The sequence below is a fragment of the Corvus cornix genome, chromosome 7 (assembly GCF_000738735.6).
Source record: "Corvus cornix cornix isolate S_Up_H32 chromosome 7, ASM73873v5, whole genome shotgun sequence".
NCBI classification, from domain to species: Eukaryota; Metazoa; Chordata; class Aves; order Passeriformes; family Corvidae; genus Corvus; species Corvus cornix.
In genome coordinates, this window is record NC_046337.1 from 36,728,764 (window position 1) to 36,754,002 (window position 25,239).

Consider the following 25,239-nt stretch of genomic DNA (forward strand, 5'->3'; position numbering starts at 1 on the left):
CGCTATCGCACCCCGAGGACACGCGTGTGTCCCAAAATACACGTGCCCGCCACCCGAACCGGGCACCGCCGCCCCCCTCCATTCCCCGCCCCGCCCGGGCCGCCCCCTCCGGCTCCCGCCCCCGTGCGCCCAAATCCCGCCGGGCCGCCGCTGATCGTCCCTTCCGTGCCTCCGCGCCCTCCTGCACCCACCGACGGCGCCATGGCCGCGCGGCAGCAGCTCGGTAACGCGGGGCGGGCGCTGGCCGCCGATGGCCGCGCAGAGGGTGTCCGTGAGGGGTGGGGGGCTGCCCCGCCGCCGGCCCCGCAATGGCCGCCGGCTCGCCTCGGCAGGGCGGCCCCGGAAGGCGCCTGAGCGGCGGTCCCCGCGCGGTGTGCCGGCGGCGGGCAGGCGCTGCCCGTGCCCCCCGGGCCGGGTGTCCCGTGTTCCCGGGGCGGGCCGCTGCGGGCTCGGGGAGCGGGAGCGCGCTGAGGCGATGCGGCTCCGCGCTGGGCGCCCTGAGGCCGCGGCCTCGCCTGAGGAGAAGCGCGAGGCTCTGGTGCTCCCCTTCCCCTCCTCAGGCACCTGGCGCCGCATACACTGCTAAACTACGGAACTTATAAAAGCTTCACTCGCTTAATCCTGTCGTTTTCTCTGTTCCACTGTTTAAACCCAAACACTCGTGCTCTTCCCGTGTGCCAGCTTTACTCAGCGTCTCTGACAAGACCAACCTGGTGGAATTTGCGAAGAGCCTGAATGCACTTGGCCTGGGTTTAATTGCCTCCGGAGGAACAGCCAAGTCGCTGAGGGATGCTGGCTTGCCTGTCAGGTACACACACTCCCCTGTACATCACTACCAAAAATGCTCGTTTGGGCCCGGAGGTTACTTAAATTGTTTTTTCTGTGAACAAAAGTGGTTGAAAACTGATCTGAAAGTAAGTCTTCCCTTCCAAACAAAAAAAAAAAAAAAAAGAAAAAAAGGAAAACCCTGCCCCAAAGCAAACTTCAGAACCTTCTTATTCAGGGGTCTGTTGGCTGAAGCTGAGGAGTGTTACTGTGCAGAGAGGTGTTGGAGCTTTTTGTTGGGATGCCTCGTCTGCCTTGAGCCAGCTTTGTTTCCGTGGGGCAATCTGTTACCTTGCTGTTCATAATCTGCCCTGAGTGCACCTCCTCACAGCCAGGTGAAATCTGATCTTTGCCTAGTCCTGGGACAGCACTGATGTGTCAGGAACATGTTAAAGCTCACTGGATGTCATTGGTCACAAATAATTTTCCCAGCACAATCACTTAATGCAGACAGAGCCTTTAAGTGTTGTGCATCCACTGTTAGAAAAAGGTCAGGTATAGTCACTGGCTGTTTTAGCCCATGGTTCTAGGGAAATTTGTTCTGGTTTCTTCCATGCTGTGATTTAAAAAACACCTCTGGCTAAACAAAAATGGGTTTCAGTGCAGTGATGAAAAAAATGACAATTATTTGGCAGGACAGGTGACTGACTCAATTTTTGCTCCCCGTGAACACAGTGGGTGGCTCCTGGGACACACCAGCACAAATCTACATCACCCCCAGAGCTCACTGTTACCCAGCACTTGGTTGTGTCTCTCCAACTTCTTTCCTTGGCTGTGCTGTCAATGAAGCCTGAAGCAAAGGATGCTCACATTTTGTCTTCCCTCATTATTGTTATTTACCACCCTAAACAGTCACAAGGAGTAGTGAAACTAAGCTGGGAGGAAGAGCACCTCCACACGGCCTTCCATTCTCTCTCTCTACAAACCACTCTGACTTGGGGTTTGTTTATCTTGGTTATTCCAGTGTGTTCAAGAAATAACTGCACTTCTTAGCTGGGTGTGACCCATGAACTCTATTTCCATTCATGGGAAAAGCATGTTGTTGTCCCTTCGGCGTAGGTGGATTTTGTAGTGAAATTTATACACTTTTTTTGGTTTGGGTCATTCAACCTCTAGATAAAGTCAGTGTGGCACATCTGTTACCCTGCTGTTTTCTTCTTGGGCAGAGATGTTTCGGACCTGACAGGCTTCCCTGAGATGCTGGGTGGACGTGTGAAAACCCTTCATCCTGCAGTCCACGCTGGTATGTTTCTACTAATACATTTTTCAGTCTAGAAGAGGGCAGGGAGGGTGGGAAGGAGGAGTTGACAGATGTCTTTTTTAAGGATTGTGTGGAAGAACCGAGTAATGAGAACAGATTTACTCCAGGAACAGAAGGAGAGGTGAAAAGCCAAGGGGTGGAGAAGTGCAGGGTGGCTGAATTACCTCCTTGTTGCTATGCTGGCATCTCTACAGTTAGCAGAGCTCTCTCCCCGGGGCTATGAGTAACAGAGCTTCTCTGTCAATGCCTTTGCAGAGTCAGCTGCAGACGTGCTGGGGCAGGGAGCTCCACGGGGTTTAACCTGTGGGTGGGTCTGGTGAGCAGCATAAGAAACACAACAGCGTAGGCTTTGGGGGTGATTTCTGCATGCTCTGATGTTCTCTGACTCCTCTTCAGCAGGGAGGGTCTCTGATCAGTGGTCTGTCAGCACATTAATCCACCTGCTCTCTCATCTCCTGTTGTTGTGCTTGAGTTACCTCACGTGGAACCTGTTGCCCATCGTATGTGAGGGCTGGAGACAATCTCCCATGACCCTAAACGCAGGACTGTGCTGTTCCTTACACTGTGCCACCCTGTCACCCTCGTGTTTCTCTGAGTTCCCAGACCCCACCAGCCACCTGCACTGCTCATTCTCTCTTGCTTCCCTTGTCTCAAAGGGCAGGTGCCCTTTTTCTCTGCCATGAAGTCCTTAATGATGGTTTCAGTGTTTTAAGGGTAGCAACTGAGTGCTTAGAAAGTACATTGTTGAGGTTGCTGGTCAGTACTTGGAATGCTCTAGGATTTGGCCTTCAGGGAAGAACACCTGTTAGTGTGGAATTTGAACAGCCAAAGACTCCCTAGAGTGGAATAAAGGAGCAGGGGCTGAGGGTGCTGTCTGAACTAGAATGAAAATGTTACTATAGAAAGTCTCTGAGGGAAAAAGCACAGTGTGAAGGGAGATGTTGAATTAAAACCTGTTGGTTATTTAGTTCTTTTTTAATGAAGATGTTTTTTGTAACTAGGCATCTTGGCTCGCAATATTCCAGAGGATAATGCTGATATGAAGAAACAGGATTTCAGCCTTGTAAGGTAAATGTTGGGGGATGTGATGCAATCCATCAGTGATCAAAAACCAGAATTAGAGCCCAGTCAACACCAAGAAAGGGGAGCAGTAGGGATTGTAACATCTACACACCAGCAGATCTGCAGTCTCCTTTATTTGCCCTGGCAGGACATGCAATGTATTTAAAAGTATAATTTTCTACAGGTGCCTCTTCACCATTTGGAGCAAGAGAAAACTAAACTGGGAAGGTTACGTTGGGGACTCGGAGGTCTGAATTTCTCCTGGTTCCCTGGGAATTCTGACACGTTACACGCAGTCAGTGTAGGGCCACGTTGCATGTGTTGCAGAGTTGAGTTCAGTAGTTTGGGAGCTGGCTCATCTTCCCTCAGGTTGGTTCCACGTGTCTGATCAGATGGCAATTCCCGATTTTGAAATGCTTGTTTAGTAAATATACCCTTTGATATTTGCATAATGTTTACTGAGTTTCAACACATAAATAAAGAATAGACACGGAAAGTAGGTCAGGAACATGGCGTTTGTTCAGACAGAAAACACACAGATAAGAGACAGAAAACTTAAAACTTTGCGAGCTGTGTTGGGAGCAAGTGAGCTGCACCCAGAAACTGAAGTAACCCATTTTGTGCACTAATGTACCAAAGATTTATTTCTTTTTTTTCAGTTTTTGTTGGAATGTGTTTACTTGGTGCAGTCACACAGGGTAGTTTGGGGCTGTATGTGACTAACTGGTGTTAACATCCAACTACTGCTTGCGAATAACCAGTTATATGTCAGGGAGCAGCTCCTGGTTCAGAAACAAATGGCTGAGCTGGATGTAGCAAATTGTAGGTGTACCCAGGGTGGGAGGTACAGTATGATTGTGGGCCAGAATGCATCTGGAGTTGTAAAATTACTTTTAAAAACTGATGGATGGATTTCTGGGCTGAATTTGAAAACCTGAAATTTAAAACCACAGGAATCCTCTTAGATGGCTCAGCAGTGGTGGCTCTTCAGAGCATGCTGCATATTAAAGCAGGCTCTGCTGAATTGCAGGGGGAATAACGTGCCCTTACATCAGTGACTTATTGTGCACTTGCATGCAGACTGATAATTTGGATTCAGGTTCTCTTGCAAAAAGCAGAAGTAGTTGATCCTCAGCAGGACTGTCTTTGCATAGTTGCATAAAATTTGCATATCCAAGTCAATGAAGGAAAGCCTGGTACTGGTTGTCTTGGTTTGCACAGATAAAAGCATTAGCAGTGTTAAAGTCCACAGATTCCTGATGGTTTGCAACAGGTCAGGAGCATGAATGGATTGGGGGGAAGGGGGCATGAGAAACAGAAAAGAAAATAAGACATTGTAGGAAATTTAGAGACATGAGGGGTTTTGAAAGCCATACTGGAAGCTTATCATCCCTTCTTCTGGAGTTCACATGGAGTGGGAACAAAGAAATGTTATAAGTTTGGACGCAAGGGTACTCATCACAGCAGTTCCGTGCCATACTGAGCACACCTTGGAGTTTGATACCTTCATGTACTCAGATCAAGAGAGTAAATGAATTCTCTTGGATTAAAAACCCTGTTTGTGAAGGTCAGAACAAATCCTGCCTTTCACTGCAGTTCCTGTGGCTCTGGTAGGATGGGACAGGCAAGTTATTACATCATGCTTGCTGGAATACAGACCTGCTTCTAGATCAGATGGAAAAACTAATTCCAGTAAGGTCCAGTTTTGGCTTGAGAGGGAAAAGTCGATTTTCTCCCCTGCTTTCATGTGCTACAGAAGCTTTATGGCATTTGGGCTGCACACTCAGGTGTCATATGTTGTTGGTATTTTAAAAGTCCAGAAGGTGACATGTAGGTCATTTTCTGCTCTTGGAAAAGTTGTGGAAAATTAGATTGATTGCACTTTGTTTGCTGTGGACCTTCCCGGGGTGCTTACTCTCTTAGGAGAATTGGTGGATGCCCATTTGCAGTACTGCTGAGAGCCCACTTTGAAGGCCTTTCAAATGGCTCAAGTGTGGACTAAAATCACTAAACATTTATATTCAGGCACATGTATTTAAAGAAGCTCTTCCTTTAATCTGATTGCTGTAAACTGTGGTACTGACATGGTTTGATACACAGAGTTCAGTTACATGTCCTAATGCACTGTACCATCACTTGCCCTTGGGCTGAGCACCATTCTTGGCCACAGGATTTTATGCTGGTCCCTGATCTGAGAGACGACCATAAAATCACTGGTGATATCTTGGGCTTGCCAAGCCCAGTTTGGCCCTTTTATTTCTTCCTGAATAATCCAGTTTTCCCCTTCAATTCTCAGAGTTGTAGTGTGCAACCTGTACCCCTTTGTGAAGACTGTATCTTCTCCTGGTGTGACTGTACAGGACGCAGTGGAAAAGATTGATATTGGTAAGTTAAAGGGAGAGCAAATCTGCTTTCCAGACAGACTGTATGCTTCTGAACTCTTGAGTGGTCTCAGTTCTTCTCTTTTTGTTTGGTGGCCTTGCACACCTATAAAGGAAGTCTGCTCAAGAGCTCAGGAGCAGCAAGGAGCAGACTGAAGGCATAGTTGGGTAAGCCTTGTTGCTTTTAAGCAATTAAAATGGCAATAACAGGCTGGCAAGGCGTGCTGCATGGGGGAAGTCATGCACTGCCCAAAAGGAGCCTGAGGGCTGTGCTTGGAAAGGCCTAGTGGACCATGCTTCCTACTGAAACATGGAGAGCAGACTAAACCCCTTTTGCAGCCTGACAGAGTAATAGAAATTTAAAAACCATGAACTTTGCAGAGCAAAGCTGAACCACTGAAAGTGCTCTGAGGATGGCTGAGAGCTTCACTGCAGGAAGCCATTGCAAGGAAAGGGGTTGGTCTGAATATGTGGGAGTGTCCTCAGGACCTGAGTTGGGAAGCATGGACACCTGCATTAGCATGTTTTCTCTTGCTGCTACTTATTAACCCCAAAGGCTTGCTGTTCCTTCACTGCAGCATCTCTGCTTGGCAGCCTGTGAACAGTACAGGTGCAGTTTTGCGCCATGCGGTTGGATTGGGATTGGATTTTCTTGCAGTAGTTTAGTCCAAATGATGCCCAGCAGACCTCTCTATTAAATGTTTTATGGAGTAATGCTTGCTCTGCATGAAGCAGTGCCAGCCTCTACTTTTCCTTTGCAACAGCCTAGTATCTTGTATGATTTAAGGAGTTGCAATAGCAGTGCAGTCAGACTGAAGGAAGAAGTGTGGCATTTTATCTCACACAGAGGACCTGGGCAAGACTCATTATTATTTGCAGAGACATTTGGGAACCTCTGTTGTTTGGCAGCATGAAAGCAAATCTTTCTGCAGACCCCTGCCTGGCCCAGCGTGCAGAGGATGGTGGTTAAGCTATGTGTGGGGACAGCCATCCTCTTTGGGATGTGGCTGTGCTGTTCGAAGACATTCTTGCCCCCACCTGCTCATCACAACCCACATCCTGTTTCCTCGCCCCTGCAGCTCTGCCTGGCTCTGCCAAGGCCAGTCAGTGTGCACCTTCAGCAGCAGATTGAGTCAAACGCACCAGCCTTGGGCGTTTTGAAGAGCATTCTCACTCCTCTCTGTGCTGGAGAGAGGGGACACATTCATCTGGCACAAAGGATTGATGGTGCACGTCTCTTCTTGGCCTCAGCCATGCCTCCTGATTGTGCTGTGTCCAGGAGGGAAGTGCTTCACGCCTGTGCCCCTCTCTTGCAGGGGGAGTGGCCTTGCTGCGGGCAGCTGCCAAGAACCACGCCCGTGTGACAGTCGTGTGTGACCCTGCAGACTACTCTGCCGTAGCTAAAGAGATGGCAGCATCGAGGGACAAAGACACTGCCATGGAAACCCGGCGCCTGCTGGCACTGAAGGTTGGTCACATTTTCCTGCCATGAAGGGCTGGGCCAGGCTCATGTGCCTTTGGCTCTTTACCTCTTTAAACACCAAATCCTCTGTAAGTTGACGTTTCTAAGTTGACAAGTGTTGCCCATTGTTTCCCCAGGCCTTCACCCACACTGCTCAGTACGATGCAGCCATCTCTGACTATTTCAGGAAGGAGTACAGCAAGGGAGTGTCCCAGCTGCCCCTGAGGTACGGCATGAATCCTCATCAGAGTCCTGCACAGCTCTACACCACGAGACCCAAACTGCCCCTGACAGGTGAGGCCTCAGCTGTGCTGGCCAAGAGGGAGCTCTGGGATAGCTGGGAATGGAGGTGGTTGGAGATGTCTTTGAAACTGAAAGACTGTCGTGTACCTTAGTCAAGGAATGGCCAGCAGTGCCTTCACAGCTGCTTTATTACTGAATGGCGCTAACTTAGCAATTCAAAAGTTGAGCTGTGTGAGACAGGAAAGCTGCTCTGCTGAGCCCCACAAGACCAATTGCAGCTCTGTGTTCTCTGTCAGTGTAGGATTGTGTGTCCAAGATACTTTGAACAGATTTGTGTAGTGTACTTTCTGCTTGACATTAGATCCAGATTTTGCAAAGGAAAACCTTGTCATCCTTTTAAGATGTTTTTCTACTTGCCATTTTTCCTTGTTTAGTATCTTCCCCATTTTTTTTGTGTGTGTCCCTGTTTACTCTGCCTAGAAATCAAGCTGTTTTTCTCTAGGTTTGAATTGGTTTTGTTCTTTTTTTTTTGTCTTTCTTTCTTTGATGGTTTTGAGCAGGGGGTTGTTACCTTGGTTTTGTAGAATGCTGCTTCTGCTGATGGTGGGAGCAGGAAAGGATACTAGTCCCACCTGCAAATTTGAGACAGGTCTGGTGTGTCTCTCTGCCATTTTACAGGGTGTGCCACTTGCCACAGTAGTGAGGGAAACCCCTGTTTTGGAGGGAAAGTCTGGCTACTCCTGTTCTCGAGACTGCTTTCAATGTGTGCAGGCATTGTCCTGCTGAATAAGCAGTGTAGCTTTGTGTTGCAGCGTTTTCCCCATTTCAACTCTGGGACCTCTTAGGAAGCTTTTCCATTCCTGCACTGGAGGTTGATTTGCTTGCAGCTCTGCCTCCCAGTATGGCAGCAGAACAATGCTATGTTCACTGCTCCTGGATTATTGTTAAAATGGTCTTTTCTCCTCCAGTCTCCTGAAATGCTCACAGTGCTGCCATGTCAGTGTGAGCAGTTCTTCTTTCAGGGCCAGAGCAAAACGTTTTGACAGCAGACTTTTAAATGGCCTTTACTCTTGGTGTGCATTTCTGGGCACTCCACCAGTTGCTGAGGAGCCAGGGTCATTGAACAAGAACAGTTTAAAGTGATTTGAGTGCTTGCTGGGAGAAATCCTTTGTGCTGGCTCTCCAGGTTCTGGGGAGAGGGGTTTGCCTGCTATAACGTGTTCACATGCTGTGTTTGCAGTGGTGAATGGCTCTCCAGGCTCTGGGGAGAAGGGTTTGGCTACTTTAACGTGTCCCTATGCTGTGTTTGCAGTGGTGAATGGCTCTCCCGGGTTCATCAACCTCTGCGATGCCCTCAATGCCTGGCAGCTGGTGAAGGAGCTCAAGCAGGCACTGGGCATTCCAGCCGCAGCCTCCTTCAAGCACGTCAGTCCCGCAGGTAGGGTGGGATGTGCTCGTCCCCCGGCTGTGTGGGCAGGTCCTGGGGCAGGCAGCAGCAGCCTGAGTGCCCTGGCTCGTGTTTCCCACTAGGTGCTGCTGTTGGAGTTCCGCTCAGCGAGGAGGAGGCCCAAGTGTGCATGGTGCACGACTTCCACAAGACCCTGACGCCCTTGGCCTCTGCCTACGCCCGGAGCAGAGGTGAGGGCTCCATATAACCGCGGCAAACCCGCCTGTCCAAAGAGCTGAGCTCGGGGCTCAGCACCTGAGCAGCATTCTCAGCTCTTCCCTTTGCACCACACTCCTCCTCCAGAGGGCTTTTCTCCATGAGGATCTGCCTGATTGCCTATCAAAAGCTGCTCTCCAAGAGAGCAGCCCTTGTATACTGACTGTTTCAAAGAGCTAAAACCACTTTGGATTCTGTTCCTTGGTGAATATAGAAGACCTGTAAGATGATACATTTGTAAGTTTAAATGTGTGCTTACACACACACACACACACACACACATATGTGGGACTTTGACTAAAGGATCTGGGTGAGCAGTGGTGCTGGTAGCACACTCATAATTGGCGTGCTCAGGAATATTTAACTGGAGTAGAGATGTTTCTGTCTGGTATTTGATGGGGGTTTTTTAATGCTTTTGTATGGCAGAGCTCACAAAAGAAGCTAAAAAAAGTAGACAAAACCAGCTTCCTCTGCTTAGCTGAGATACTTTGCTACATCTCTCATTTTCCATGGCATTCCTAGAAAAGCTGCACAGATTATAGAAAACAAGGCAAACTTGCTAAGGAGCACATTGGCTTGGATTCATTCTTCACAGACCACCTTAGAGTGTTGCTGTCACAAAACAACTGCACGATTGCTAGAAAAATAAACCCTTAGAATGGCAGGGACAGAAGAATTGACCTTGCTGAGTAGTGGAGCATTTGTGATGGGAATTGAGTTCACCTTAGCTATACCATTAAATACAGAAAATACTTATTTAAAAAAAAAAAAAAAGAAGAAGAAAAAAGTTGCTACATTTCTGGGTCTGCTTTCTTGCAGGAAAAGCCAGGTGGGAGCATAGCCATCTAAAAGCTTTCCTCTTTTTCCAACTGTCTCCCATCTAAAATCTTTCTGTGTGATCCTTGCCTCTCCTTGTCCTCTTGCCACCAAGGGTACAGCTGAGCTGCTTGCAGTGCTGGAGGTAGTCATTAGAGAGTTAGAGCTTTGACAGAGGCAGTGAAGAAGGAAGAATATCTGAACTATGGGAGTATTTAAAGGTCCATGTGTTTGAGGTAGGATTTTTCATCCTTCTTGCTTTTATGGCCTCTTTTTTTTTGGTTATTTTTGCGGTGGGATTAAATTCTTAGCTCTCATAGCAAATGACTGGACTGTAGGAGTGAAGAGTTTTCTTTGTGTGATGCTGTAGTTTGATAAAGGAGTGAAGTCTGGATTTTTCAGGTGCTGATCGGATGTCCTCTTTCGGTGACTTCATTGCCCTGTCTGATACCTGCGACGTGGCTACTGCCAAGATCATCTCCAGAGAGGTTAGTGACAGCAGAAAATCATTCTAGGGTATCAAGGACAATCACTCTAGATGCAGCCATTGGTTTGTAGCAGCCTTTTCACTGGAAATCAACCTATTTTACCTGGAAGACTTTTACTGGTTTTTGTAATTTGTGTAATCTCTGATCTGGAGTGCAGAATTTACACCAGTCTTTTGATGCATTTGTTTTTCCTACCTATTAACACCTGGCTGTGTGCTAGAGCCTGTGAAATAGCAGAGCTGGCAGTGCTGCTTTCCACGAGATGATTGCAGACCTCTGGAAAGAAACCCTGGTTAGGCTGTCAAAAGTTTCTGGTTGAGCAGATGTCATGGGAGAAGTAAAGGGCTGGAATGTTGATGGGCAGCCCTTTGCCCCAGGCAGAAATTTGGACACAGGTTGCTACCTACCAGTTACAGGTAGGGTCAGCCACTTCCCAGGCTGTGCTTTTTACTTAGAATCACAGAACCTTTTGGGTTTGGAGCAACCTGGTCTAGTGGGAGATGTCCCTGTCCACAGCAGGATGGAATGAGGTGGTGTTTTCCAAACCAAACCATTCTGTGATTTTATGATGTCAAACAAATGAAAGAGCACATTCAGCTGGTTTGTGAGGGTAATATTTGCTACAGTGCTGCTGAAAACTGAAAAAATCTCACCCACACTGTAAGACACAAATGTGAAAGTTGTGTATCGCTTCATGGCACTGATGAATATAAACTCTCAGTTTCCATGCTCTTAACAGCTCTTTTGCCAATGGTTTTACCTCCTCAGGAGTGTCACTGTTGAAATAAGAATTTATTGGTTTTTAAGGCACGTTTACTGTTGAGGCTGAGAAGTGGGGATGTCATGGTCAAGCTGTTTTCCCCCGGAGGAGGATATTAGTTATTAGTTCCGTTCTGCTTGAAGTGATGTGGGGTGCTTTTTACTAACCCCTGCCAGGAGCTCACAGTGCTCTGCTGGTTTTTGTTTCCAGGACTGAAACGTGTAGTGTAACAGTGCTTTTGCTATTGTAGGATGCATACAGACCCCAGGAGAGGTGTGTGTGCCTCTCTGGGAATGGCAAGTGGAGCTTTCAGGCTTAGCCCCCCTTTCATTTTTCTCCTGTGGAAGCTGAAATCTGTGTGTTGCAGGTGTCCGATGGTGTGGTGGCTCCTGGCTATGAGGAAGAAGCTCTCAAAATCCTTTCCAAAAAGAAGAATGGTGCTTACTGTGTCCTCCAGGTTTGTACCCCTGCTCCAGTCAGGGATGAAGCTGGAAGCACAGACACTTTGGACCTGAGATGATGCACCTTTACATGCTGCAGCCAGCATGCTTGTGAAGGAATATTAGTATTATGTGGCCAAGTCAGTGTCAGGTTTCCTTCCTAGTTCCTGCAGTGATTGGGACTTCAAAATCACCCAGTTTTGGTGAACAGGACTAATAGATCACAGATTGCTGTCAGGTCCTATTTCTGCTGCCTCTGAGAGAGAAATGAGCAAAGAACTTCACGGTAGCATCACAGAAAGAAAATGCAAGGCTTAGCTGAAGTTCCAATTGTACTGTAGCTGCCAGGGGAGCTGGAGAAGATGGCTCAGGAGCTTCAGGCAGGAAGGAATGAAATTGCAGACAGTCTTGGCAGCTGATTACCTCTGGAATTAATTAACTTTGCAAGGATGAGGTCGTAGTGGTGAAGCCTGTCTCTTTAGGACTGAATGCAGAGCAGTGCTAAGGAAAGTTGGCCTAAAACATTTCAGCGGATTAGGAAAACCACATAAAAGCATGTGCATGCTCCTGTTTAGAGCTGGTCACCTCAGTCTGGGTTGTTTCCTGTCTGAAACCTCAGCTGGGGCCACCAAAATTCTGAAAAAGGCCATGCACGGGTGGGCCTGAGTGCAGTGTCACAGTTGCAGTTAACCTGATCCCTATGCTGGTGTAAGTTAATTATGCTTCCAGCTTGGATGGAGATGTGCCCCAAGAGTGCAGCTCTGGAAATAATCACATTTGCTGTTCCCTTGAATGCCGTAGAGGGGTGGGAGTTGTAGCCTGAGGCATGTAGGAAGCAGCTCCAGATATTTCTGCCTTCCTTTGGAAGGCTGGAAGACTCTTGTGTTTTTCCCCTTTGTGTGAAAACTGGAAGACAGTAGGTTTTGGGCTGAAAGTGCTTCATTGGCCTGTCTTTGGCTTTCAGATGGATCCCCACTATGAGCCCGATGACCTGGAGGTTCGAACCCTCTATGGGCTGAACCTGATGCAGAAGAGGAACAACGCGGTCATCGACCGGTCGCTGTTCAAGAACATCGTCACCAAGAATAAAAATGTGAGTTTGGGAGATAAATGTGCTTAAACACACGTGGAATGAATGAACTGCTGTGCCTTCATCAAGGAGGTCACCACTGGGCAATTTTAAAAGCTCCTAAAATTTTTTAATGAGATTTAACTGGCTCTTACCAAACAATGCAGCGGACTTTCTGGACCTAATATACTTGGGTAAATCAAGATAGCTTTCCTTGGTTTAGATTCCTTGGAGGAATCAAAGAGGAGCTGGACCTTTCCCATTATTTCAGACTACCACAATATTTGTAAATACTCTCTGTAAACAAGAAGCTACTGTGTGCAATTTTTTATGGTGAGACAGCCATGTGCCAGGGATCCATCACATCTCCTGACTGTTCGTTTACATCACCCTTTTGTGTGCACTGTGTTGTTTAAACTCTGGCCTGGCTGTTATTGCTCAGCAATTGGAGCCCACATCACCAGAAAGTTTTCAGTGATTTGTTTGTCTCTGATCTCGTTCTTATTAAAAAAACAGATGTTAATGAGCACATGATTAGTCATGGGCTCAGAAGCAAGTTCAGACATTGAGGTAATAAAAACTGTTTTCATAAATTAGGAATGGAACTTAAAAATAATACAGATTTTGGGAGCTGTTCTAATTGCTGTGGTCCTGGTGTTTGCCTATGAGCACATCTGATGACAGTAAATGCAGAGGAGTTTTCAGGCTTAAGGCCAGTGATAGAACCTGGTGAGATTGAGTCTTACCCCTGAGAGTTGGGAGATCAGCTGCCAAACCAATCATTTATGGGTTTTAATCTAAACAAAATTTGCTGGTAATTGAACAATCCAGGGTATTTTTAGCTACCTTGTTCTGCCTGTGTCTGATTCAGTAACTGTGAGGGCTGGGGTGTAGCATGGCTGCTCCTGGGTGTCAGGGTGGTGTTGACAGTGGTGTTCTGTTCCAGCTGCCCGAGGCTGCTGTCCGAGACCTGATTGTGGCCAGCATCGCTGTCAAATACACCCAGTCCAACTCGGTCTGCTACGCCAAGGACGGGCAGGTAACTGCAGCAGGGCTTTCCCCACCCCACTGCTCACAGGCTGCCCTGGCCGGCCTGCAAAAGCCTCCAGCACACAGGGAGCTGCTGCACAGGGCCGGAGGAGCTGCCCTGGACAGCGCTGTGCAGAACAGTTGTTCCTCAAGAGGCTGCTTCAAAACCTTGCTGTCATTTTTTCATGGTAATGGCAGGGCTGGCTCTTGCATTGGTGGGGATGGAAAAGCTCTTATGTGCTTCTGCACTATGGCCTTCAGTAATTTCTTTCTAACTACTCTGTTCTTTCACATCATTTTTCTCAGGGAGTCTTGTAGTCAGTGTAGAGCCTTAGGAAATTACAGTAGATTTCACAGCTGGATTCTGACTGTCCAAATGCTTCTTTATTTTCACTTTTTACATAGAAAGATGGGATATGCTTTCTTTTTTTCACACCTCCAGGGCAATAAAAATCTTCTGTTCTTCCTGATTATGTTTTTTTAAAAAGACTGATGATGGATGCTGGAATTTATAGGGGTATTACCAAATGTGTAATTGAGATGATGAATCATACGGCCACAGAGTGGTTTGGGTTGGAAAGGACCTTAAAGCCCATCTCATCCCACCCCCTGCCATGGGCAGGGACACCTTCCAGTGGCCCAGGTTGCTCCAACCTGGCCTTGGACACTTCCAGGGATGGGGCAGCCAAAGCTTCTCTGGGCAACCTGTTCCAGGGCCTCGCCCACCCACACATGGAAGAATTTCTTTCTAGTATCTAACCTAAATTTCCCCTCTTTCAGTTTGATTCTTGAATTTTAAAAAAATCCTTTCTTTCCAAGTGATCACCAGGCATTTGGCCCAAATCAGCTGTCTAGAAGTTGGTGTAAATGTAATAGAAATTGTATTTTTGCTCAGCGGATCATTCTTGTAATGGTGCTGTTTAGCATGGACGTTTTTCAGTAGACATGGATTATTTTAAAAAAAAATACGGAAGAAAAAGACAAAGAGTGTTTTTGAGCTGTAGTAAATCATAAATCAGCAAAATGGAGCAAAGAGTGAACCCTACAGGCGGAGACTGAGATTGAGCTGCAGTGCTCTCCTTGCATTGGCACGGATCTGTTTTTGTCAGGTTGTTGGTACAGCCTGAAAATGCTGCAGGACTGTCTCACAGGACTTCCTGGGGCTGTGTGGTTCCTCAGAATATGTCTTTGGAGAGCCAGCATTTGTCTTTTATTCTGCTTTATGTTGGTTATTTTTTTTTTTTCTTTTAAATGATTCTCTGCACTCAGCAGCGTTAGATCTCATACCCCCAGAACAAAGGTGTCGCTGTCTTTGCTCCTTTTCCCTCATCACAGCAGCCATCTCCAATTTCCCCCGTGCTTTTGCAAGTCTGGGCTGAGCGTGGTGCTGCAGATGTTTCCAGAGTGTGTGTGGTAATGGATGTACCACATGGAAGGGAGAGGGCAGGAGGGAGCAGGGAGAAGCAGCCTGGGCAGGCAGGGGTTCAGCTGGCAGATTTTAATCAAATACATTATGGAAAGCAGCTTCCACATTGTTACACTTCAAATGCTCTTCCAGGATCTGACCTGGTTTGGGTTACGTGAGCCAAGTCTGGCAAAGTCCACCTTGCTTTCAGTCCCATTGCTTTCGGTTTTCCAGGGTTTATTTCAGCCTCACAGCATCCCTAGGAAATGGGGATGCCTAGGAAAACTCTGGTGTATGAGACCTCCAGAATGTTTAACAGCTTGGCTCCACTGGCTTCAGGAGTGGATCAGCCCCTCCAGTGAGGTAGCTGCGTTACTACATCCTAGGAAAGTGTGGAGTGGGAAGCATTTCTGGACCTGAGTGTCACTTAATTTGCAGGGAGCCAGCTGCCACTAATTGCAATAAACACTTCCACTTGTTCTGGCTGACTTTCAGCTTGTACCACGCTGATTTACACTTGCTTTAATGACACCATCATGTTTTAAATTAGCAATTTAAAATTATTCTTTCTTTATTCTCTGTACGGTAGCATAAAACAAACCTGTTAATTTACCTTATGCTTTCCCAGTGACTTCACTGTTTTGTTTGTCTTCCCAATGGTCAAGTCCTTTATTAGATTTTTATATTTCCAAGTGTCTTTAGGGTTTTTATTTTCATTCATTATCTAGGGTAAATCTGAGTAAACCCAGAGCAGTCTGGATTGTTTTGCAAGAATCCTTTGGGCATTATCCATCTCATCCACTCTGTGCTGTTGCACAGCATTCCAGCTATGGAGTGTGTTTGACTCTCCTATGAAGCAAAGTGTTTTATTCAAGTAGTTCTTAATTTTCACCCAGTCTTTTTTCTATTTAGTGATAGATTTTTTTTTTCTACTCACCCTGTGCTGCTGTCTCCTTTCACTGCTCACACTTAATAGGCTCTGCTTAAGCACTTTTGGATTCCCAGGAGATTAAACTCTGAAAGAAACATAATTAATTTTTGTGTAGGAAAAGGGGGAATGGCTCCTTTGTGGAGGATTTTGAGGTTTCAGCTGTGTTTTTGTATGGGGGAAGGGCACCATGTGGGGCAGGGAGAGATGAGGTGTAGGAAGAAGGATTCTATAAAGTGAAAAAGGGAGGGAATAGGTACAGGCCAGTGTGAGGGGAGAGTCAGGTACAGGTGTAGAGGCTGCATTAAGCAGAAGCTCAACCTACTCTTTTTTTTAATCTCTAGACCAGAAATTCCAGGCTGGACTGAGGAAATCTTCCCCAGCAGCATTCCATCAAAACCTGTGGTTTTAAGAAAGGCAAAACAATGGCTTGAACCTGTGTTGCAGATAAATCTCTGTAGATTTGGGGATGCTTGTGAAGATGGTACAGGCTGCATCACTTTGATCAGCTGAAGTACAAAGTCCCTGCCATTTTGGAGTTGTTGAATACAAGCCACAATTTAGTTATTAATCTCTTGACAAAATGTAGGTCACAAAAAAAGTGAAATATTTTGAGTGGTTCACAGAGGAAAGGAAACGGCTCTTTCAGAAAGGTTCTTGGGTGCTGACAGGTAGCAGAACACCCTATTCTATCAAGGAGTGCCAGGCCACAGCTCACAGGGGTGTAATGAAGATGAGGCACTGTTCTGTCTGGGAAAGGGCACAGAACATCCCAAATGTCAGAAACTTGGGAATGTTTTATGGTATTTTGGCCCCTGCTTAGCAGCAGCCAGTCCGGTACTCCACAACATCTGCATCCCCAGCTAAAAATTCCTGCCTTAGCCTGGCTTTGCTAGTCCCACTCTGAAGGGCTGGGTGGCAGTTCCTGGTGTGCTGTGGGACACAGCCAGCCCTCTCCTTTGTGTAGGGAGGGAGGATAAACCCCTGTGGAAGTGATAACACACCAGTGTGCAGCTGAGCTCCTTCAGGGTCCAGGGTCCCCTGCGAGTTCTAAGTGGGTGTGTTGGGAGCAGAGGCTGGACATCAGCAGTGTTTGTCGGGGGGAAGGTGCCACTAAACCGTAAGAAACTTGGCATCTGTTCAGTGTTTGTGCTACCACCAATATCCCTGTGGGTTTCTTACGCACTGATGACTTCAGTTATGGCTGAGCAGATCATATCTGATGGCAGCCCAAGCCTTTCATTTGCTCCTTGGGGGAACAGGATCCAGCAGAATGTTTTATGGTTCTGGTAAGAGGTGAAGTCACTGTATCTTGATGAATGGGAAGACAAATGACTCATTCCTTTGAGGGCAGCCTCTGACTTATGGCTTTACCATCTGTCCCAGTCTGCGTTGGGAACTCAGAGGCACTGGCCAGCACCTCGAGCCTCAGCACTGTGTCCCTGGAGAACAGTCTGGGGAACAGCTCAGATGTGGCTGAGCAGGAAATGATGGGAGAGACTTTGTTTCCTGTCAGATCTCCAGATTGAAATGGAAGCGGGACCCACAGGATGGACAAAAGTTACCAGCCCAGGTCTGCCATCCCTGGTGGCTGAGCTGAGCAAGTGCTGTATTTTCCTAGCAGCTTCCTTGAGATAAAACCACTGTGTGGATTTTGCTTATCTGTTAGAGATCAAGCACAAGTGTTATTAAAGAGGGTTAGCAGCAGCTATCTCAAAAAGCCTGGATTCTGGCAGATGGCAGCACAGGAGATGTGTGGTGGCTCCAGGGCCTTGACAATTCATGGGATGTAATGGTGCCACTGACCAGCATTCCTGAGTGAGCAGTGGGGTTACTTTCTTATCAGCCTTGCCAGATGAACTGCACCTCTCAGCTGATGTGGTTAAGCTGTGTGTGCCTGACTCAGCAGAGAGATGATGGTGTTTGGGTGATCTGGGCTCAGACATTAATGCTCTGACTGAAGTGCCCTTTTCCAGAAGGGGCAGGAAGCCAGCCAGCTCTTGGCAGTCACATTTGTTTCTGTGACCTGCAGGATTTTGTTTTGCCTTAAAAGCCGTAACTGTATCACTCTCCTGAGGTTAAGGGTTTGACTCTGATGGCTGGGGCTGTGTTATTTAGAAGGGTGAAAGAACATACGTGTTTCGAGTGTGACTGTCAGCTCAGCAGAGCTGTGGAAGTTAGCAGTGCAGACAGCTGGCCCTGTAACCAATTTACAGCATCAGGGATGCAGGCATTTCCCAAGTTTTCCCTGCTCATTACCTACACTCTTTAGCTGCATGGGTGAGGAGCAGCTAAATTGTGGGAGGCCGTTCTTAAGGGCTTGTCTGGAATGCAGCTGTGGTGGTGATCTCAGATTGTGCTTGGTACCCCTGTGCTCCAGGTCATCGGCATCGGCGCGGGGCAGCAGTCCCGGATCCACTGCACGCGCCTGGCTGGGGACAAGGCCAACAACTGGTGGCTGCGGCACCACCCCCACGTGCTGTCCATGAAGTTCAAGGCAGGCGTGAAGCGGGCCGAGATCTCCAACGCCATCGATCAGTACGTCACCGACACCATCGGAGAGGTGAGGGCTGCTCACAGCTCCCCCTGCAGCACAGCTCTGCCAGACGAGGTCTTTGTGCAGGACTTACACCTGGTGTGAGTGTTGTAATGGGTGACCCCAAAGAGCTGGGGGATCCTGGGTCCTGGGTGGTGATCCCCCAGGGTCATTTACTGGCCCTGTGGCAAAGTGTCCTGATTTGCACCTCCAACACTGCACCCACAGCCCTGGGAGCTGGAACCTGCCCTGTGCCTCAGTGAGCAGCTTGGCTTCAGCTCCTGGTTCTTCCCAGCAGTGAGGATGGGTTAAAGCTCCAGCTGATGTTCCAGTTCTCCCTGTCCTGTCAGTGGCACCTTCTCACACAGAGCTGTTTGTTTGTGTGGCATTTCAGATCCTCAGAATCCTTCTGACCTCCCTGTTACAGGCCACAGTGAGACAACAAAATAGTATGTCCTTTTTAAGTATCAAAAGCCAAGAGCTGGATTAGGGACCTTGTGAATCACCTCGTGAGCAGTTGCTTGTTTAAGGGGGTAAGAACTGGAGCAGTTGCTGTTTAAGAAGGTGAATCATAAACTGAGCTGCCATTGGTCATGGGTAAAGTCATCTACCAGATGCCTGCTGGCATTTATGGAGCAGCACACTGCAGGCAGAGCATCTTGGAATTGAGGGAGAGAAGGAATCCTTCAAGCCCTGTGGTGAGGAGAAGGAAGGAGTTAAAAGGATGCAGGAAGAGCTGATGGTGGTGGTGTGTTTTAAACGCCCTGGTGTGAAGTTCCCAGCAGCAGAAAGCCCAGTGTCAGAGGGATGCCATCACTCATCCCCCTGGCTGGGATGGAGCCGTGTGCTCTGGGGCTGAGCTGGCTTCTTGTGCCTGCAGGATGAGGACCTGGTGAAGTGGCAGGCCCTGTTTGAAGAGGTGCCCAAGCAGCTGACAGAAGCAGAGAAGAAGCAGTGGATTGCCAAGCTGTCTGCTGTGTCCCTCAGCTCCGATGCCTTCTTCCCTTTTAGGGATAACGTTGACAGAGCCAAGCGGGTAAGGTCATGGCAGGGCCAGGAGGTTGGGGTGGCTCCAGGGGAGTGTCTGTGCAGCTTGAGCTTTTCATTTTGTGTGCACTGCTGAGCAAAATCCCTGCACTAGGATAGCAGATCCTGGGAAGGATGTTGCTGATGGTTACTGGTCTCACATGGACAGTAATTATCCAGTCATTGCTCAGTTTGTAGATTTGGGATGAATAGGGGATTAAAGTTTATTAAACAATTTAGGAATATCAAGCCAAGGCCTGTCACTTCCAGAGAAACCATTTTAGGGTTATTTCTGAGCAGCAGGGAGAACTTCCTGCTCCCCTGAGGAGCAGCTTTGGGGATGGAAGCCTTCATTCAGTGGGATGTGGATATAGGACTGGGACTGCCAACTCCTTCCAAGGGGGATTTTGGTTTTCCATCCTCTGATCCTTCCACTCCCCCCTGTGTGTGCAGAGTGGAGTGCAGTTCATCGCTGCCCCTTCGGGCTCGGCTGCCGATGACGTCGTGATCGAGGCCTGCAATGAGCTGGGGATCACCCTCATCCACACCAACCTCCGGCTCTTCCACCACTGAGCCCTCTCTGGGCACAGCCTCACCAGCAGCCAGGACCAGAATGTCACTGGTGGAACTGGGAGGCTCCTGCAGCCTGTGCTTAGCAAGAGCTGGTCACTGTGAAGAGGCCTTCCCCCATGTTAAGGGGGAAGGATGTGGCACAAGTTGGCTGCCAGTGTAGAAAATCAGTGTCTTTTACAAATAAACATACAGTTGTTAGCTTTGTGCAGTCTGCGTGGTCCCTGTCACCCAAATTCTGTGTCCTCAGGAAAAAGGTTTCTTCTTGAGGTAGGTTTTATGGTCCAGACTCTACTAATGCATTAGATGGCCTGTGCAATGGTGTGAAAGCTTGGCTTCTGCTCAGCTTCTCATAGAAGATAAAGATCTGAATTGGGGTGGTGGGGTTTTTACTGAGTCAGCAGGTGCTTCTAATCCATTATCCTCTTCCCTGTGGGAGAAGGGGGAGCAGGTGCTTTGCAAGAGGCACTCTGTCCTACCTACAGTCTGTGCTTTGGCAATGCCATGTTGCTTTCTCCAGGGTGAAAGACCCATTGACAGGCCTGTTCCCATACTGGGAGCAGAGCAGAGTCCACACCATGGAATGGGGGAAGTGGCCAGAGCCACTTCCCTTCTCTGCTGTCCACAGTTAGCATTAAGCAGATTTGAACTCTTGATTGGGAAAAGCAAAGTGAAATTCTGGAGCACAGTGAGAGGAGTGAAGGATGAGCCCAGACACATTTTTGCTGGCAATCACTGTGCCTGTTCCAAAGGGATTTTCTCTTTTTGGTTCCACTTTATAAAATCTGTTCAGTTTTGCCCAGGAGCAGCCCAGAGTTTTTCAGTGAACACGTCTGTGGGCTCAGCTCTCAGCTAGTGCAGAGCAGGGAGTGTCCATGTGTGCCCTTGGCTCAAGCAGGGCTGCCCAGGTGGGAGATGGACCTGGGAGAGGGGAAATTCTGGGTGTGCTCCTGGCTCTGCTGCTGACTTGCTGTGACTGTAGCCATGAATTTTGTTTTACCTGATTGCCTGTTTGATCCAGACTGGTTCAAATGGAGCAAAGCAAAGACACTTCCTAGGACATAGGAAGTATTCAAGACTGGTTTTCCTTTAATGCTGTCATTTCATCTGCCCTTGCTCCAGCCTGAAAGGGAGCAGACTCCTCTTTTCTGATCTCTCCAGTGGATTATTTCCAAGTGACTGGATTACACGGGACAGAGTAGAGAGCATTCTACTGCTTTGGTACGGGTTAAGACAGCAATCCAAAATAAAAAACGGTCCATTTCTTCCTGGCCCCTTTGCTGTGCTAACCCCAACCCTGGCCTCTGGCTTTCCTGTGCTGTTGCTTCCCATGAGCTGTAATTGCTTGGCGTTTTCCTTTAAAAGTTGGGGGTTGGGACTCTTCCACAGAGAAGAGTCCACGATGCTCCTTACATGTGTTTTCTGTCCCACTGTTGTGGCTGTAGCTGGCACGGACCCTGCTGTGAGGTTCTCTGGGGAATCTCTCTGTCCATTCTGTACCTGCATCTTCTCTGGCTAAACCAGAGACTGGCAGTAAGGATCTGGCAGCTCCTGTTCTGTGTATTCCCCTGATGCTTTGTTTGCTGTCCTTGGGACACTGTTTATTTACTGAAGGAAGTTAATAGGTACTGACTGATCTTCCAGGTGAGATCTGCATGAGATAGGAAATGTCAGCCTAGGGTGATACCTTTCTAGGGCCTGTCTGCTGTTTTGCTTGTGCTGCATGACTTGTACACAACATCTCAGCACCTGTAGAGGGATGGTTTTGCCTCCTGCTGTGCCTGTGGTAAGGTTAAAGGACAGGCAGGAGTTGTCAGAGGGGGTAACTTGGACTGTTTAATGTCCCAAACAAGAGTTCTTGATGACCCTGCCCCACTTGAGTGGATAAAGGATGATAAAAATCTCTGGTCTGGTTCCAGGTGTGACTTCACAGGAATGTCTCTGGGAATGGCTTGTCCCCTGGGCTGCAGTGACAATTTCAACTAGCCTGCCACCTTCCTCCAGAAGGAAGCTTCTCCTGAAGCTGTGAGAGTGGCTGTAGGAAAGGGCTGGGGTGGTGGGTAAGAGCCCCTCCTGAAGGCTGCTGCTCTGCTGGCTGAAGGAAGGACTTCTCCCTTGGATGTTTGCAGGGATGAAAAGGGGCCTGTGAGCTCTGCTTGGTGTCTGTGTCCCAGAGGAAAGGGAATGTCCCTGCAGCTGATGTGTTCTGAGGAGCAGCTGCTGCCAGGCTGGGATTTGCACCATCGCTGGCAGGCCCTGTGCTGGCAGCACAAGAGCTCCCAAAGCGTGGAAGTGAACGGAGAGCAGGGAGGAAGCATTCTGGGCCTTGGCAAGCACTAACAGAGGACTTGTTTGTTTTTCCAAGCCACAGGGGACTTGACCCTGGAGCAGAGAGCCCTGACTGGTTGGTCCTGGGCTCTACCCCAAGCTGAGCAGACAAATCCTGTGGAGATGTGCCTCCTCTTCTGGAGAACTGCTAAGGGCTTAAATTCTGCAGGGTTTGGCATTGCTGTGAGCACCTTGTGCTTTAAGGCACGGACAATCCTCTCTACAGGGACCTTGGGAAAATGTGCTGTTGAAGTGATTTTATCTTGAAATGCTCCCTGTGGGGAAGGGAGATGGTTGCTGCTGGTACAAGTGATGTGACAGAGGAGAGGAGGTGGGCTATGACTCCTCTTCAGTGTATCAGCAAAGTGAATTATTTACCATGAAAGGATTGTTGCAGAGTTGTTCTCTGGTCCAAAATATGTAGCCCTCACTTGGGAAAACCAATCTAGTTTAATGGGAAATTACTCAGTGTCTCTGTCTAGGCTAGTTCTAGTTCTCAGGTTTTATAAGGGACTTGTTTGGCTTTTGAACACTGCGGGGGTAGAACTGACTGCTGCTGTAACCACCCCACTCTTTGCAGAGGTTTGGGGTGCTCTGTAGATAGCAATCCCTGACAGCAACTGCCACATGTCAAGAAGCCAAACCATGTTTTCATGTGATGCTTTATTGGATCCAGAGAATCCCAGTGACGGGAGCAGTACAGTGCACGTGTAGCTGGGGAGGGGGCTGAGCAATCCTGACAGGACCTGTCCTGTTCTGCGTTTGCGAAGGCTGTACAGGTCGTGGCAGCGCAAGCAAAGGGACTCACTGCTGGTTTGGTTCACTCTAATCAACACTGGCTTTGTTTGCAAAAGGGTTGTGAGGTAGAAGCACAGGAGACAAGAAAGGGGCCTGTGCCTGTAACACCCAGGCTTAGACCCAGTTGGTGCCAGCTCCTGCTGGGTTCTGAATCATTCAACTTCACAGGTTTGGATAGTCTCACTAATTCTGGCAACTGTGCCACTGAAAGCTTATTTAATTCTGAAAGCTTATTTAACTCTAGCTATGGAACCATCCCTAGCTCAGTTCATCAGCAAAAGCAGGAGCTGTTTGCCTTTCCCTCCCTTCCCTGTTGCCCCAAAGCAAGCCTGTGCCTCCTGTCCGGGCCATACCTACCCACTGTCTGCGCTCTACAGGGCCAGGGGTGCAGCTGAAAGCTTTTAATTAACAAACTGCTCTACCAATATTCTCTTGAGGTTTACTTCACTCTTCTTGGGCATGTTTGTTCCATCTCGTGTCAAGGCAATGTTACTCCAGCTCTGAATCATCCCGCTCAGAATTATCCAGCTCAGAATAATCCAGCTCAGAATAAGCATCTTCATCCTAAATTCCACGGCAGCAAAGAGAATCACTTAAACTCTATGTCTGGTTTGTAAATCTTTTTATTAAAAGAGTTGTTTTTTTTTCTTTTCCACAGTAGTAAAGCTTTGGCACTTACAGTATAAAAATAATCACTGATCATAATTACACCAAATTCCTCTTTGTCAACTGCATACTAAGTGTCTTCCATACATTTTATTCCCATATAAAAACACTTGAAGGTCAGGGGAACAAAACTGATAAATAACAGTATGAGATATAAAGATACAGCTAGAAAAATACTAGGATCATCAAGAAAGAATTAGGACTGTGCATATTTTAAATATCACAGTGATTGGATTTGCTGTTCCTATCTTATTGCTGGCTGCACGCTTATGTGAAAGCAGAAGTGTTTGGTGGACTTTCCTATCCCTAAACCTCAGTAATGTTGTACTCAAATGTTCTTGCATAGCACAGGAACCTTGAATTTGTACACCCTCCCTCCCCCTCAGTATTTTGATCCCCCACCAAATTTGTGATTTACCACATCTCCCCCTCCTCCCCTTTTTTTTGCCCCCTTTAAATTTGAAAATATTGACTGGAATTCAACACTTTGAGCAAAACCAAGACAATTGCTATCAATCATGAGAAAGTCTGAAACACTCCAAGAGTGGCGCTTGGAGAAGCTGTGAGTTGAGCTTAAGCTGGGAAAATGGCTCCAGAGCAGGGGCCATTCTCACTAGATGCAGTTTTGCTAGCATCACTCCAGTTTGGATGGTAATCGTGGCACATAGGGATTTATACTTTGGTTTGTCTGTTGCCATGGCCGCAAGAAGTCTTGCTTGATGTTACTGTCCCCGTGGATGTTGTGTGTCTGCCTGTACATCTAGGGGCATGAAACACTCAATGGGGCAGTTGACGTTCTGTCAGGAGGGAAGGAAATCCAGTTAGAGCTCTGTCCTGGGTGTGGTTTGTGCTGGGAGCTGTTGGCAGCCCGTGGGGCTGTTTCCCAGCACAAAGCACACAGCTGGAAATCACTCCATGCACTACGGCCTCGGAGCATGCAATGAGGCCCTGCTGGGACTGAGGCACTGTGTGTGTGGGGTGAGCTCAAGCAGTGTGTGTGTGCACTGGGGGCCATCATGCACTGCTGGGGGAGCACGAACCCACATGCTGCTCTCGCCCTCGAGCCCTACAGAGACCCCGCCGCCCGTGCCAGAATCACACCAGGACAGGGCAGACAAGGAAAGTTCTACTCACGGTGTTGGTGGCCTGGTGGTACCTCTGTGTGAACTGTGTGTAGGTGTGGCCAGCAGAGCCTTCGGGGGCCACCTCCACGCTGGGCCTGCGGCAGTTGTCACAGCGCCAGCCCTGCGGGGACAGAACGGGCACGTCGGTGCCACTGCCAAGGAGCTGCCAGGGCTCACGGAATCCCACACTGGTTTGGGTTGGAAGGGATCCTAAAGCCCATCCCATTCCACTCCCCTGCCATGGGCAGGGACACCTTCCACTGTCCCAGGTTGCTCCAAGCCCCATCCAACCTTGCCTTGGACACTTCCAGGGATGGGACAGCCACAGCTTCTCTAGGCAACCTGTGCCAGGGCCTCAC

The 25,239-nt window shown here is 48.2% G+C and overlaps 2 protein-coding genes across 2 annotated transcripts in view; one reads left to right on the forward strand and one right to left on the reverse strand.

Moving 5' to 3' along the window:
• The first annotated feature begins 116 nt into the window (after positions 1 to 116).
• ATIC (5-aminoimidazole-4-carboxamide ribonucleotide formyltransferase/IMP cyclohydrolase) lies at positions 117 to 20,168 on the forward strand. The gene is made up of 16 exons (XM_039554696.1): positions 117 to 223; positions 682 to 808; positions 1,992 to 2,068; positions 3,088 to 3,154; positions 5,445 to 5,533; positions 6,846 to 6,997; positions 7,129 to 7,285; positions 8,547 to 8,672; positions 8,765 to 8,872; positions 10,116 to 10,201; positions 11,329 to 11,418; positions 12,366 to 12,494; positions 13,417 to 13,509; positions 18,213 to 18,395; positions 19,249 to 19,404; positions 19,848 to 20,168. Exons 1-16 carry the CDS (start codon positions 202 to 204, stop codon positions 19,965 to 19,967), a joined length of 1,782 nt encoding a protein of 593 aa, XP_039410630.1. The 5' UTR covers positions 117 to 201; the 3' UTR covers positions 19,968 to 20,168.
• Positions 20,169 to 23,695: 3,527 nt separating this feature from the next.
• Positions 23,696 to 25,239, reverse strand: part of FN1 (fibronectin 1) — a 51,213-nt gene continuing 49,669 nt past the window's right edge. The window contains 2 exon segments of the mRNA XM_039554695.1: positions 23,696 to 24,553; positions 24,891 to 25,001. Coding sequence (XP_039410629.1) covers positions 24,479 to 24,553; positions 24,891 to 25,001 — 186 coding nt within the window. The 3' untranslated portion in view covers positions 23,696 to 24,478.

Bases quoted from the DNA above. Each gene is read 5' to 3' on its own strand.
- ATIC (XM_039554696.1), top strand. From the start codon at position 202: ATGGCCGCGCGGCAGCAGCTCG. The intron at 224-681 runs GTAACGCGGGGC...CCCGTGTGCCAG, and splicing joins GGCCGCGCGGCAGCAGCTCG to CTTTACTCAGCGTCTCTGAC. The intron at 10,202-11,328 runs GTTAGTGACAGC...TGTGTGTTGCAG, and splicing joins CCAAGATCATCTCCAGAGAG to GTGTCCGATGGTGTGGTGGC.